This window comes from Mixophyes fleayi, chromosome 11 (genome assembly GCF_038048845.1).
Source record: "Mixophyes fleayi isolate aMixFle1 chromosome 11, aMixFle1.hap1, whole genome shotgun sequence".
In the NCBI taxonomy this organism is placed as follows: domain Eukaryota; kingdom Metazoa; phylum Chordata; class Amphibia; order Anura; family Limnodynastidae; genus Mixophyes; species Mixophyes fleayi.
Genome location: NC_134412.1, coordinates 31,105,998 through 31,121,151, shown reverse-complemented (window position 1 = coordinate 31,121,151; position 15,154 = coordinate 31,105,998). Strand labels below are relative to the sequence as shown.

At 40.5% G+C, this 15,154-nt stretch overlaps 1 protein-coding gene across 2 annotated transcripts in view; it reads left to right on the top strand.

Moving 5' to 3' along the window:
• Nucleotides 1-15,154, top strand: part of LMTK3 (lemur tyrosine kinase 3) — a 61,206-nt gene that overhangs the window by 22,770 nt on the left and 23,282 nt on the right. For both annotated transcript variants that reach the window (XM_075191389.1, XM_075191388.1), the window contains exons 4-8: nucleotides 502-652; nucleotides 1,738-1,808; nucleotides 3,169-3,287; nucleotides 11,625-11,712; nucleotides 14,846-14,994. In XM_075191389.1, the coding sequence (XP_075047490.1) occupies nucleotides 502-652; nucleotides 1,738-1,808; nucleotides 3,169-3,287; nucleotides 11,625-11,712; nucleotides 14,846-14,994 (578 nt within the window). The remainder of the gene's footprint in view (nucleotides 1-501; nucleotides 653-1,737; nucleotides 1,809-3,168; nucleotides 3,288-11,624; nucleotides 11,713-14,845; nucleotides 14,995-15,154) is intronic.

The following is a 15,154-nucleotide window of genomic DNA, read 5'->3' as shown; positions in this document are numbered from 1 at the left end:
TAAACATGGATTTTGTTTCTTGGCGTTGGGAGGGACACAGGGCACACTAGGATAAAACAAAACAGGTGAGCTTATCTTCTATTCTTGTCCTTTATTACATGACCTGGGTCCCCTATTTCACATGGGTCTCAAAGAAAAGTCCACAAAGGGGGACTATTTCTTTAATGAAGCAAAATTGGATTTTAGTTAATAGTTAATGTTGATTGTCCATTGGTCTGATTCAATGAGTGAACAAATCCCATGAGCTACTGTTAGCGCCTGACTGAGATGTAATTGACATAGGTATATCTTGAATAATCAGGTTTTCGAGTCTAGTGTGGACATTGCATCCCAACTATGGCAGTGCCATATTTGTATCAGATATAATTACGTATTACATATACATAATCGGATGTGTCTTCAAGGAGTCTATCCATTTTGGGTAAATTTGGTTTATTACATGAAAAGTTTGAAGGTCTTGATAGTTTCCGCGCTCATTAATTATACTAATATGTTTTCCAGGAGTTTGAGAATCCGGACGGGGAAGAGTTTTCCGGGGATTACACTCCACCTGCTGAGGAGACCTCTTCTTCTCAGTCCATTCCTGATGTCTACATTCTTCCTCTTTCAGAGGTGTCTTTACCTGTCTCCAACACACAGGCCCCCAAAACAGGTATCACATGATCACAGTGGGCCATGTATTAGTGCTCTAGAATAAGTGAAGGAGTGACATGAAAGATTCTATTGTGAATTAATAAGGAATCCCTTTTGACTAGAATGGAATTGAGAGGTTTTAGAATTGACGAGTGTGTGGTGTTGCATTATTAGAAATGCTTTGGCCCGTTACTTTAAAAATAGAGGCAAGTTAGTGAGCCACAGGTAAGACAGTGAGTTTGTTATCATTTCTAGGTTAGGAAAAGTGCATTGGAATTCACCCTAGTCAAGTTTCAGACTGGAAAACCTCACTAGAAAATGAAGCTGTAGAGGCTCGCCTGTGTATTAAAGTACACTATGGACTATGGACACAATGCACACAGTAATATACATTATAGAGAACTGGGATTGGATGAGAACATGTAAAAAAAGTAATGTTTTCTATGTTTTTTGTCAGTCATATTAGTATGGTATGAGTTCATTTTAGGGACTCAGTTGCGAAATAAAATAATAATTTAGAGGAGATGTAAACCCAAACACATATTTTAATGGTAAACAATCCTCGCCCATAATATTAGAATGACAGGGGTCCAATACACAGGCCCTCTGCCATTTGGGAAATATTCACCCCCTTGGAGACTCTGTAAAGGTTGATTTCCCTGCTGTCAATGGCAGTAGAATTTTGGGACTCTATGCTTCTTAGACATAGTTGTTTGTTTTTTGTTCAGTGTATTGATTGGTCGGTGCTTTGAACTCATTACAAACCCCTATGTATCAGAAGCTGCTTCCATCAGCCACAGGAAATTCAACTCTTAAGAAGATGCGGGTGAGTATGCCCCAAATGACATTGAACCCCTGCTGTTCTGATACCTGGGGATTTGGGGGACACTTAAAAAATGGGATTGGTTAATCTAAACCTCCCCTGATAGTATCTCCTGTTCACTTTTAGCCTTTCAAATTATGCGTATAGCAATATTGTACTAGGAATATAAAGTCAATCAGCATTTTACACCGTATAAAAGACTGTTATTTATGTATGTACAAATGGCACATGTAGGAGAAAATGCCAGGGCATGTAATTAATCAAATTCTCTGTTTATGCAGTAAAACAGACAGGATTTAGCCGGCAGGACCTTAGCTATCTTCAGGAGATTGGAAATGGCTGGTTTGGAAAGGTGAGACTCTTTATCATACTGATAGTCATATCCATCATCATCGATCTATGTTTTTCTTTTCGGCTGTTTTTGACCCTTTTTTTTATCATAGCCATATTAATATTTTTTATACAGTAGGTATATTGTTATGAAAATCTCTATGGGCCTGATTCCTTAAGGAACGTAAATACCAATAGGTGCCATATTTTGAAATTGCTCTGCGCTTGCCCAGAAATGGACTATACGCCAGAGAACATAGTGTATGCAATTCATCTTTGAGCCCAAGGGACACTTACGACAGGCTATGATCTCATGGGTGTAACAGGGAGGAAAATGGGTGTACGCAAGTAGTCAATGCGCAGCAAGGGCAACGCCAAGTTCAAACGCACGCAACAGCGCCGGTCTCAAGCTTTGGACATCTCTAAGGCAAATGTTTTCCAGTTGTATAATTTGCACCAGCTACAGGGCAGGTGTCAGCTCCGAGTGATGGTGATGATGGGCGTTATGCATGTTAGAACATGTGTTTCCAATCAAGTAAACTGTAAAACTTAATTTTATGTATCGTAGACATTAATAAAATCCTGATAACTGATTTTAATGGAAAATTCTTTTAAAAAAAAAATAAACAATTTTTTTTAATGTTTTTTAGTTAGTGACTATGGGCCTGATTCATTAGGGAAAGTTAAGCAAAAGTAAGTAAGTAAGGCAGAACCATGTTGTAATAGAGGGGGAGGTAAATTTAAAATGTGATGGCAGATTTATATATGGAGTAGGGCATGTCCTAGATCAACTTTAAATTTCAGTGTACAAATAAGCTATCAAGTATTTGTTTGCTACATAAAAAAAAAACAGACAGTATTTCCTTATGTGCAAAATAATAAACTAATTTGCACCCTTTGCATTGCAACATGGTTTTGTCCAGAAAACTTGAGTAAGAAAACTTAGTCAATTTTCAGTTTAACTTTTCTTAATGAATCAGGCCCTATATTATTAACCGGTGATATTAATTGAATACTTATTTTTTTCCCTGTGCGTTCTGTTAGGAATTCCATATATGTATTTTATCCTGCATTGCCTTGTGTCTGTCTGAATTTGGGAAATGCCATATAGGTAGCACGTACCTAGACCTGTATTCAACAGAGACATTTCATCAGATCTGCTTGTAGTTGAATACGAACGTGCGTATGCCCACATTTAAAAAAACAAACATTTTATATATTTGTTTTGCTGCCTTAATGAATCAGGTCTTATTTGTATAATACATATGACAAGTTTCTTAATGAAGTACACTGTACAATGACCTACCATTGCTTATTTTTTTATATGATCAATGAAATAGTTTTTCTTTCATTTTTATTTTCTTGATCTATGCTTTAAATAGGTGATCCTGGGAGAGATTTTCTCAGACTACACTCCAGCCCAGGTAGTCGTTAAAGAACTGCGAGTAAATGCCAGCCCTTTGGAACAGCGGAAGTTTCTTTCTGAAGCGCAGCCTTACAGGTAATCAGTGAACTTAAATACTGTGATTAAACTTGTAGTGCCATCATTTTTTTTCAAGAATAACTCGTACTATAATCATCTTCCAAGTCCTTTTTCTTGCCATTAAATACACACTGACTATTTTATTCATTGGATTGATTACTTTAGCAGTGCATTTTTATTTAATATATGGAAATAACAAGTTTATTTTATTGGCCTATCTGTTTGGCTTCAGAAGCAGTGAGAAATATAGTAGAATATGGATTCTACAGCATCACATTCATTCTGTTGCTACATGTAAAGGAATATCAGTCCTGTTTATCAGCAGTGCTGCAATGTGTGTGGTCATCTTTAGTTTTGAAATTGAATATATCAATAATGCACAATTTGGCACTGAGCTGGAGCCCAATATAAATGAAAAGTTCTCTCTATGCCAAATATGTAAAAATTGATTTCATGTCTCTCTCTATAGAATAACTGCAAGAAAGCCAGCATGTGGTGTATATTGTGGCCTTACAATCTACATTGGGTATCATCATCATCATTTATTTATATAGCGCCACTAATTCCGCAGCACTGTACAGAGAACTCACTCACATCAGTCCCTGCCCCATTGGAGCTTACAGTCATGAGTTCAAATCCCGACCATGGCCTTATCTGTGTGGAGTTTGTATGTTCTCCCCGTGTTTGCGTGGGTTTCCTCCGGGTACTCCGGTTTCCTCCCACACTCCAAAAACATACTGGTAGGTTAATTGGCTGCTTTAAAAAAAAAAATAATAATAATAAATTGACCCTAGTCTCTCTGTGTGTGTGTGTGTATGTTAGGGAATTTAGACTGTAAGCTCCAATGGGGCAGGGACTGATGTGAATGCGTTCTCTGTACAGCGCTGCAGAATCAGTGGCGCTATATAAATAAATGATGATGATGATGATGCAAGTGCTGCAGTAAAATGTGCGTCATCTGTACTCAAGGAAACAGATCTCTAAGTGTATTCTGTTTTATGTGTTAACACTATTGCTTTAGTGAAATCATTGGCAGAGATGAGATTTACAATTTCTTGCACGGTGGTAGTCATTATGAGGCGCTGCCTGTACAATGTACTACTGTTTGTAAAGAACATTGTACAGGCGGCGCCTTGTTAAATTTGCAGCTTAACAGCAGCAATCAGATTTTGGCCCTTGAAAGTGACGTCATTATAGGCTGACGACATTTTCATTTGTCAGAAGACTTTGACGGCTGCTTGTTAGGCTGTCACTATTACCACTCTGTCAGGAAGGACTTCTTTGGTCTCATCATGTCAGCATATCCCATTTCTGCATTTTTAGCATCAGTGTAGGGTACCCAACCCCAGGCCCGGCGCTCCCATTAGGCAAGGTTAGGCACTTGCCTAGGGCGCCGGGCTCTGGAGGGCGCCTGGAGGGCGCCACATAATTCGAAAGTACTTTAAAACTGTGCGGCCTACTGACCATACCTGTCACGGCCACCGCACAGCATTCAGATGGACGGGGAGGGGGGGAAGAGGCTATTTTGTCACCACCGCCGCCTCTCTGCTCCGTTTTCTCCCCTCCACTTACTAGTGTCAGTGAGTGGAGGGGAGGAGACGGAGCAGAGAGGCGGCGGTGGTGAGACAAGGTAAGGAGAGGAGGGAGGAGGGCGGCGATTTTTGCGGGGGGGGGGCGCCACTTTTTTAAAAATGCCTAGGGCGCCGTGGACCCTAGCACCGGCCCTGCCCAGCCCCTCTTGCAATCGGATTTCACCCAGCTACTCAGATCTTTTTTCTTTTTTTCTTTTTTCTATTGTTTATTGTTATCCCTTTTTAATTTTTTTAAGCCATTCTGGAACTGCCCAAAAATGTTTATTAATTATTTATGAAGGTGCAAGATTGGCCCTCCCAATACATTTCTAATTGCAACTATGCATCTCTTTATCTTCCACACACATACATCAGTGCTCCCCAAATTATGGAACTGGCCCATGAAATCAGTCTCTTTGGCGGGTTTGTGTCTTGTGCATGATTGTGTCACTTTAGAGTTCTGTCTGCTAATACTGTAAGACAACTCCTTTAATTCAATTCATTTTTAATTTTTTTCTCTTGATACTGCGTTATGTGTTAAATTGCTGCTGAAAGGGCAGGATACCGGTACTGTCTTTATTATGTGTCACTTTTGTCTGTTTGAACATATTAATTACATGGATATTTGTATAAAATGCGTGCACTCGCATCAAATGTACCTGTATGGTAAAAAAGTTGTTTCTTAGGGTGCCTGTAAAAATGAAGTTCTTTTGTCAAGAAAAAAGGGCTACGTAGCCTCCTAAAAACCAGGAATGTCCCGGTAAATACTCTCCAACCCTTGAATCTAATTTATATATCTCAATTGGCAGAACAAAATCTTGTTTTAGGATGTGGGTGCAATTTGAGGGTTATTCAAGCATCCAGCACTCATTAATCTAGGAATGCCATGATCTGCATTTAGCTCCTCCCATGACAAGAAGCTAAATTTTCCACCCCCTGTAGGTGCCATCATCTTGATTATTAAGCTCACACACTTGCTGTAATATATAGGCACACAACAACACAAAATGGCAGATGTGCTTTTGGTGTGCATTTGAGACATTTGTAAATTACCCTTATTTTGTAGAACTGGAAACAAACTTTATTAGTTAATGAATCCCTCTGTAAAGTAAGGATACACTTTTTTTCCCAATTTGTATGTTCCATCATACCCATTCTTTGTCAACTTGTCACAATCTTCCCCCGGCTACACTGCAGCATATTATCCATAGATGCTGCTTTGTCTTCTGCAGATCCTGTCTGCAAGTGGTACTCCTCATCGTTGAACATTAATCCCAGTCACTTGTGGCTGACCTTTAAGAGACTGCCTTTCCCTGCAATCTGAGCCAGTTCATTAATTGCCATTGCTTCTGCTGGTTTCATTGTGCATTCTTGTGACCTGATCCTGATCCTGGTATTGATTCCTACTAGTCCCTCCATTTTGCACCTCCTCTTGTGACCTAGTCTCCGGCTTTTATTTTGATCTTGCTCCTTCTCATTTCCCGACTTCTGACCCTTCATTTGCCTGACACCCCTGGATACTCCAGAGCCTCTTGCTGCCTGGCAATCCTGGAATTCTGACACCCATGGATCATCTGGTGCTTTGTGCCTCCTGGCTAACCTGGACTTCTGGCACCAGTAGATCATCCGGTACCTTGTGCCTCCTGGCAAACCTGTAATCCTGACACACGTGGATCATGCAGTGCCTTGAGCCTCCCATCTAAACCTGAAACCTATTACCCATCGTTTATCCAGTGTCTCTTCCTTCTCCTGCATCTCCAGTCCCAGAGCCTGACCTGGAAAATCTACTACCCTGTGCTGTAGTTCTCCCTCTATGTCTAGGAGCCTGCATTTATCCTTATACCTGCCATCTCTGCTGTCTTTAACCTGCTGCCTCCATGATCTAAGCTACCATTAACCATTCATTGCATCTGTTAGTTCCTTTGTAATCCGTGCTATACTTGCTATTTCCTGCTGTCTTGAATTTGCTGCCTCTCAGAACTGAATTGCTGTTAAATTTTGATGTCACATGTCCTTCTTGGAATCAAAAGACTTAACGTAATAAACTGTGAGATTTGATAATGCTCCCTGTGTAACCGTGTTATCAATAAATGCATTCTGTTTTCATTACCATAACTCTCCATAGTATTCATGATAGGAATCCTGACAGACCTTGTCTGATCTCTCACACAATAGACTAGGGCAGAGAGGTCTAACCTGTGCTGTCCCAGATCTATTTTTGGGCATGTGCAATAGAGATGTGCGATATATCTTATTGGGATCCACCTCTTTTGTGTTCCCAGAACAATGACAGCAGATACTTGTGGCTCCAAAAACAGCTGATCACCACTGACCTAGAGGAATCCTCACTGTTCTAGTTTGAGATACCTGTCATTGGTCAATAGACAAAGATCTCAGTACACCATAAGATGGTCCTCCCATTCTTAAAGTCCTATCAGGTCACATCAACATTAAACTATTAGTAACATATAAGATACAATTTCCAACACTTGATCATATTCAAACTGTAATGGGGGTTCCATTTCTCACTCAGGGATAATGCAGGAGATTATTGGAATATAATTTTGGGCATTAATTGCATGAATAGTTATGAGCATTATAAAACTTTTTTTTTTCCATATTTTTGTTCGGGTTTACTCCATAACATCATGTCTGTACATACTTTAAACTCTAAAGATAGTTTTGTACAGGGCTGGCCTTTGCAAAGGCAGGGCCCTGTACGATATCCATTGCGAATGCTCCCTGTGCTAATGGAATGGCCACTGCCATTGGTACTTCCATTGCCCATCTCTCACTCCCCCACTGCCCCCCATGGTTCTCTCTCTATACTTCATCCCAACTTTTCCATAGACAAAAGTTTTCTTTCCCCCTACTTATGGTTCCCTCTCTATCATTTCTTCCAACAGTTTCTTGTTATTCATAGTATAGTAGATTCTTTCCACCCGTCTCTGGTTCTCTCTCCTCTACCCCACTTCCTGTCTCTCTTTCCTCCTCTTCCCAGTGGCTTGATTACCTTACTATTTTAGACAGACCAGACAGTGGCTCTTCTGGAAAGCAGCATTGCGGTATCATTATGTCCACAATGCTTAAAAAGCAGATATGATGGAAGCCGTTTTTGTGATTTATTTTATTTATCATTGGGTTTTACTGTATTACCATGATACCAGTGCGACCGTAAGGCCAGTGGGGCCCCCCAAAGATGTTAAATGCGGGCCATATTGTGCGTTGTCATCCCCACAATAGCCTGCAACTGGTTATATATTTCTATTTAATAATCAAAAATCAGGACATTTCTATTACATGTCAAAGTAATTAATCTCTTTTATTTGTGTAGAATGATGGACACAATGCGTTATCTTTTGAATTATGTTAATAAATTCTATCTGACTCTGTGCTCGTATTCTTTGTATGACTGGCAGCTGTAGCAGATAACTATAGAAATGTGCTTTGTACAAAGACGCACAGCACTGCGTCCCAGAATTCAGCAAATAGGCTAGTGATATTTATATTAATGATAAAGGTACATAGATCTATCTGTAATCTGAATTAAGATCTAAAATGTGCACCCATTGGCAGCCAGCCTTAATTAAGCAGTATACAAAGAAAACCCTTTTCTAGTGGTTAGTTAGCAAAATAGATCACTTTCTTGTCTTTCCGGAACAGTAGCTTGTTTACAATGAAACCTCCTTACTGGGGACCAGTGAATAAAATAGATGGCTTTTTTGTAATTATACAGTGAAGACTTCATATCTGGTGACGAGTAAGTAATGATAACACTCTCTCTGGTGACCAGTAAACATTAAAAACTCTAACCTGTGACAGGTTAGCCAAGCCTGGATAAATTTGTCCCAAATTTCCATCCAGGAATTTTGGCAGGTATACAGAGCTTATACCATGCTATTTCTCATGTATTTAGTTTATGATGACAGAAGAGTAGAGAAGGCCCTGAAGAGGTGCAAGGTAAAGAAAGTTTTAGGATCACATGCTTGACCAAGTAAACAGTTTAATTGTTCGATAGCGTTTAAAGAATATATGTCATACTTGCCAACTCACCCGGAATGTCCGTGAGACTCCCGAAGTTCGGGTCGGTCTCACGGACTCCTGGGAGAGCCGGCAAGTCTCCCGCATCCCACAATTGGCGAAAATGACGCGATTCGCGGTGAATCACATCATTTTGGCCCCGCGACAAAACGGCTATTTCGCGGCGGGGTCAAAATGACGCGTTTGGCCGCCCCCGCCCCCTCCCGCCCTCTAGCCACGCCCCTCTACTGGAATGCACTTGCCGAAAGTAGGCAAGTATGATGTATGTTATAGTGTCCTTCACCTGCCTGTTGCTCCTAAGACTCTGTCGACTGAGTCAATACCCAGATATTACCTTATTGCAGCAACCTTTCTACTCAAAGGACCAAGATTTCCGGGCCATTTGCAACCACAACCCGATAGAGGCTCTCATATAAGTTCTGAGAAAATCTTCCCCAATTTCAAAAGATATTCACTGAAGGATTATCTTGCGCACAGACTTAACTACTGATCTGTGATGTTCTTAACCATAATAGGAATGTGACCTAGATCTCTGTCTTGCAGATTTGTTTTCCTCTTACACTGTTCAGAAGGATTTGAAAATGTTAAGAGCAATAAGAAAAGTAAAATTAGCTTCATGTGCCAGCGGAAATCATTTGATTTGAGGACATCACAGTTTCACGACCTTTTTTCTATCACATTTCTCCTTCTGTATATAAATGTTTCACAGCTCCAGCAGGTCCGATTTAAAGATAAGTGTCAGTACACTATATAAGTGGACCCCTGCAAATGAGGAAGGGTAACTTGCAAATGTATGCCCAAAGTTAATTGTATCATGATTCTTAATTTATTTATACAAATTTCCACTTCTACACATTTTTAGTGAGGGTTTTCTTCATTTTAAGGTGTATTTGGCCAGTCAAAGTGCCTATTGCATTCATGTTTAATTCTACACATCAATCCTTATGCTTACAACTATTTGTATAGGGTGTTTTCATATGATTTTGTACCCAAATGCATGTCCAGATGACATACATGCAGAGCCCAGTTGGCAAATTTAAGACCAGTGGGCGAGCTTCGACTCAGCAGCCTGTTGGGAACATTTTAAAGAAAAAAGTGCAGGTAGTCCAGTGTGGAATTGGCTCAGGGGGCAGATGCCCCCTGTTCCCCAGTCCAGCCAGCCACTGCATACAAATGCTAGCAAATGTTGTTCTGTTGACATTATTCTGTAAGTGCAGGGCCCGATTAAGTGAATGGAGGCCCCCGGGCTAAGGGGGCCTCCATTCCTCCGTGAGGCTTCCCCCCTGTAAGCCGCCACCCCGTGTGAGATACCGCCTCCCCCCCAAGCGCTTTCCTCCGTCTCCTGTCAATGTAGTCCTTCCGCGACGCGCTGTAAGCTCCTTACTGAGGAGATCTCGTGAGAGTGAGACTCACGAGATATGCCCAGTAAGGAGATTACTGAGCGCTGCGGAAGGGCTACAATGACAGGCTCAGCAGCATTGATGAATAATGCTGCTGAGCACTTTCAAGGGCCCCCTCGATGCCTAAGGCCCCTGGGCTGTAGCCCATTTAGGACCTCGGGTTAATCCTGTGTAAGTGTCTCTCTTGTAGCTGAAGTGTTCCGTGGAAAGTTTAGTCTTGAAATTCTTTACAATTTGTACCTTATAGAGTCCAGTACAGTATGTGAAGGTCAGTATGTGAAGGCCACCTGACCTTGTATATCCCAACCACAGTTGAATTGGTAGAGGTAGAGGATGTGCAATTTGGTGTAACGAACATTGCATCCATATCACAAACAGGAATGAAAATACATCTCTTTAATCATCTGTATAGCAGTGCATTCTGTATTCTGTTGTGTGATATTAGTATCCACTTATTGAGTTCATTTAGCTTAGTGATTTCTTTTATGTGTATTCAATTTTCACATCTATTAAGTCTTGCATAGAAATGGCAATAAAACCAGGTGCTCAACATGCCTTCTTAAATCCTGATGAATGAGCTTTAACACTGATAGTCCAAGAGATAAAATAAAGCAATGGACCAACACACACTTTCTGACAACCACTTACTTTCGGGTTTGTTAATTTTAGCACTGCCTGCAGTGTTCAAGTGTTTTAACTCTCTGTTCATTATGATGGAGTTCTATGGGAGTGCTCATTAAGTACATATTACTCTATGCTGCAGGGAAGCTTTAACCGGTTCTGTATTCGCTTTTACCCGGCATAGTTTCAGTGTCCATGAGTACAAACACTAACAGTTCTGCTTATTGTGGGGCAAAACATATCATAAGAGAAGGTAATAGGCTACGGTGACAGGGTGGATCTTTGTATCACGGCTCATGGATCGTTACCCTTCTGCTGTGTTCAGAAGGGGAACATAGCAATAATAAACCTCAATTAGTGATCAATAAATAGCTACACTACACCACACTATCATGCATTTGTGCAGGCCACATAGTAATCAACTGATCACTATCCGATGGTCTCCTGTACGGTGTTATCTATCCGGTGAATGCAGCACAGTTTGATTTGTAACATTGTTAACTCACTGACTTCTGTTATAAGTCATGTTTGGCACCAAACGACTATCTGTAGTGTTTTTCATAGGGTTATCTGCAGTGTTTTCCATAGGGTTATCTGCAGTGTTTTCCATAGGGTTATCTGCAGGGTTTTTCATGATCAAGCTCTTGTTTCAAATATCTTAAGATCAAAAATACACACACTCAAGTTTAATGACAATTGTGATTTCTTTTTTTATCTTTAAGAAGCCTGCAACACCCCAATATTTTGCAATGCCTGGGACTATGCACAGAGACCATCCCTTTCCTTCTGATCATGGAGTTCTGCCAACTGGTAAGGAAGGACAAAGCCTTATTTGGAATGTTTCTGGATAGATATAATTACAGTATTTCACGTGGATGCTGCTCACGAAGGATAAAAAGGTGCTGAGCGTTGACAGAACCTCATTTTGATAGCAGACTTGACTTTAGTTCAGATAATTAGTTAATTCTTTAAATTGAATAACATTTTATATTTATAATTAGACATTAATTTGCCTATAAGCTCCTGCAAATTAAATGCATCACAGTCAATTAAGTCCTATCAATTTCATCAGTAGCCGTAACTATATTTCTATTTCAGTTTTGTATTATTTTTCATTACTGTTGCCTATATTTTTTACTACTTCAATGTAGTCATCAACACTGGCATATATCTACCATGGGTGCTGGGTATGTAGTGCAAACAGGTTCCAGGGGCGCACGCAGGATTGTTAGAGGGGGCAGCTCCGTTTCGGCAGCACTGTACTATACAGCAGCCGCGGCTCTGTCAAAGAAGCGCTGCGGACACTTCTTTGACAGCGCCGCGGCTGCTGTATAGTACAGTGCTGCTATGTGGGGCACTTAGTTAGCGGAGGGGAGGGGTTTCTGGAGACTCAGAAACCCCCCCTGCGTGCGCCCCTGGGTTCATGACTCTTTCCTGCCCATTGATATGACAAGCCAAAAACTACACATGAGACTCAATTTGTACATGTTAAAGAGAAAAATGTATATTTTATACCAACTTACAACCACTACACAGCTTTTGCCGATTTAAATCTGCTACGAGGATTTCTCACAAAGTGGGCCATGCTCTGTTGAGAAAACAGAGAACATTATTTTGTAATTGTAGGACAGTTGACTGTATAAATTGTTTCTGCTGATAAGTTATTTTTATTCATTGCTCCAAGTCAGTAAGGTTATTTGCAAAGGATAATCAGCAGAAAAGCAAAATTTAAAAACCACTGCACAAATGCGCTTTTGTTATGTCACATAGTTTTTTTTAGGGAAGCACAAGCTTTGCGGACCAAGAAGGTGGCATCTGCAGAGGAAGGGGAAATGTTTGCACTTGATTTTTCCACCCCCTCTGGGATGCCGGAGATGGGAGTGGAAATCACATGGAACACATTTTGCGCCTTCCAGTCACACTTCTGCTGGAAAGTGCATTTCTATGTGCAATTCAACCAGTGTAATTAAAACCTTCAGACACACACAACTGACCACTGCTGTGAATGATTCTATAGAATAGAAGCTGAGTGACTCTCACTCTGCAACAATATAACGTACTGTGAGTCCTATTGGGAGAAAGGCGCAATATAAAGCATTATTATCAATTATAACAATAAGAATAATATAAAGAGTCCTGTTGTGATTAATTTAAGCAATTAATGAAACTAAACTGAGAAGTTGGAGAATCATAGAAACAGTGAAATAAATGAAGGGGTTGGGCCTAGTGTTAGTGGGTTGGACTTCGACGTGACCTCGTTCCACCGTGCATATTTTCAGGGTGAAACAATACAATATATTTCAATGTATCTATAAGATATAATATTTTTTTTAGGTTAAGTTCCAGTTTTAATAATAAAAAACAATCATCCCAGACAAGTCTGCACTCTAACTTTGGGGCCAGAAATGTCATTAATGTAATTCATTTTATTTGCAGAGGAACCGTGAGGGCAAGTTCTTGCTCTTGCCGCTAACAATCCTATCCCACCATATGCTTACTGTAAAATCCAATCATGAACGTTGGAAATCTGTCCTCCTGGTAATATAGATGTCTGTTATGTTACCTCGGTAATCCTCCACAGTAATTCTAGCACTGCTAATTGTATTAGATCAAAACTTGTGTTATCCTAAAATTAATTATGTATAGAGCTGCACTATATCAACCTTAGCTTGTCCCACTGAAGACACTTTACGTACAGGAACTCGTATCTTCACCATTATATATTCTCCATATGTTTGTTATGCTATCCTCTCCCACCTATATTTCCAACCTCAATCATAAGAATTCTTCCAGTCATCATCTTCACTCCTCTACTGATTTTCTACTGTCATAGTTTCTCATATCATCAGGCTACATGCACCTGCAAAGACTTCTCCTGCGCAGCTTCATTTATAGAACTCTGTGTCCCATCCTATCAGACTTTCCTCATCAGTCAATATATGTAAACATTCCCTGAAGAGTCATGTATTCAAAAAAGCCTTTTCCTTTCAGTGTTGTCCCCTGAATTTTTTTTTTGCAGCAGGGTGGCATTAAGAAGTAGCCAGGTGGGGGCAGTGTTATACTTAGCAATAATATTGAAAAATGTTGGAGGTTATTGCCCACACCTGCCAGGACTGGTCAGACTGGTGGTCAGTGGTCTAACACACACTGATGGCTGTAGTGCTCACCTAGTGCCTGTTATACGAGGTGAAACAATAGTTTATTCTATTATAACCAGTGGCGCACGCAGGGGGGGGGGGTTCTGAGTCTCCAGAACCCCCCCTGCGCTAACTCAGTGCCTACCATATCGGCACTGTCCTATACAGCAGCCGCGGTGCTGCCAAAGAAGCGTCCACGGTGGTGCTGTATTGTATACAGTACCGCCGTGGACGCTGCTTTGGCAGCGCAGCGGCTGCTGTATAGGACAGCGCTGCCTCGTGTTTTGTTGGGTTTTTTTTCAGGGGGGGGAACCCCCCCCCCTGACAATCCTGCGTGCACCCCTGATAACAGGACTCTGCAGGGTTCCAAGAGCCGGGTGGCATGTAAAAACAGCCAGGTGGAGCACCCGGGAAATAGGTGCTGGGGAGAACACTGCCTTACCTCCATACCTTCTCTGTACTCCAACTCCCTAAATCAGTCCCACAAACATCTACCATTGTTATTTCTACTGTAGCTTATGTATCGTGTGTTTCCCACACTAAATAGATTGTAAGCTCTTTTGGGGCCATCTTTATCTTCTGTTTAAAAGTCTGTAATTTATTTGTAACACAATTCATTAAATGTGCAGAGCGGCATAAATTCTTGGCCCTTTATAAAAAAAAAAGTATATTATCATTATTATTTATTATTATTAATAATAATAATAATAATAATAATAATAATAATTCATAATGCTAAATCTTTACTATAACTGGTTACTACAGACAATAATGATTTGAGGTGCTTTATCTGCTTTCTTCTTTAGGGCGATTTGAAAAGGTACCTTAGAGCCCAGCGGAAAGCAGATGGCATGACCCCTGACCTCTTAACCTGTGACCTTACAACCTTGCAGAGAATGGCTTATGAGATAACACTGGGACTCATGCATCTCCATAAAAACAATTACATACACAGGTATAGTATATGCATAAAGTTTGTATTTTACGATCATTACAATTCTTAGTGAAATGCATGATACACAGAGAGTTGTCATGGAGCATTGGTAGCAGGCATAGATGTTGGATTTAAGTTACGTGGGCGTATTAAAACACAGTGATTATCCAGCCACAAAAGA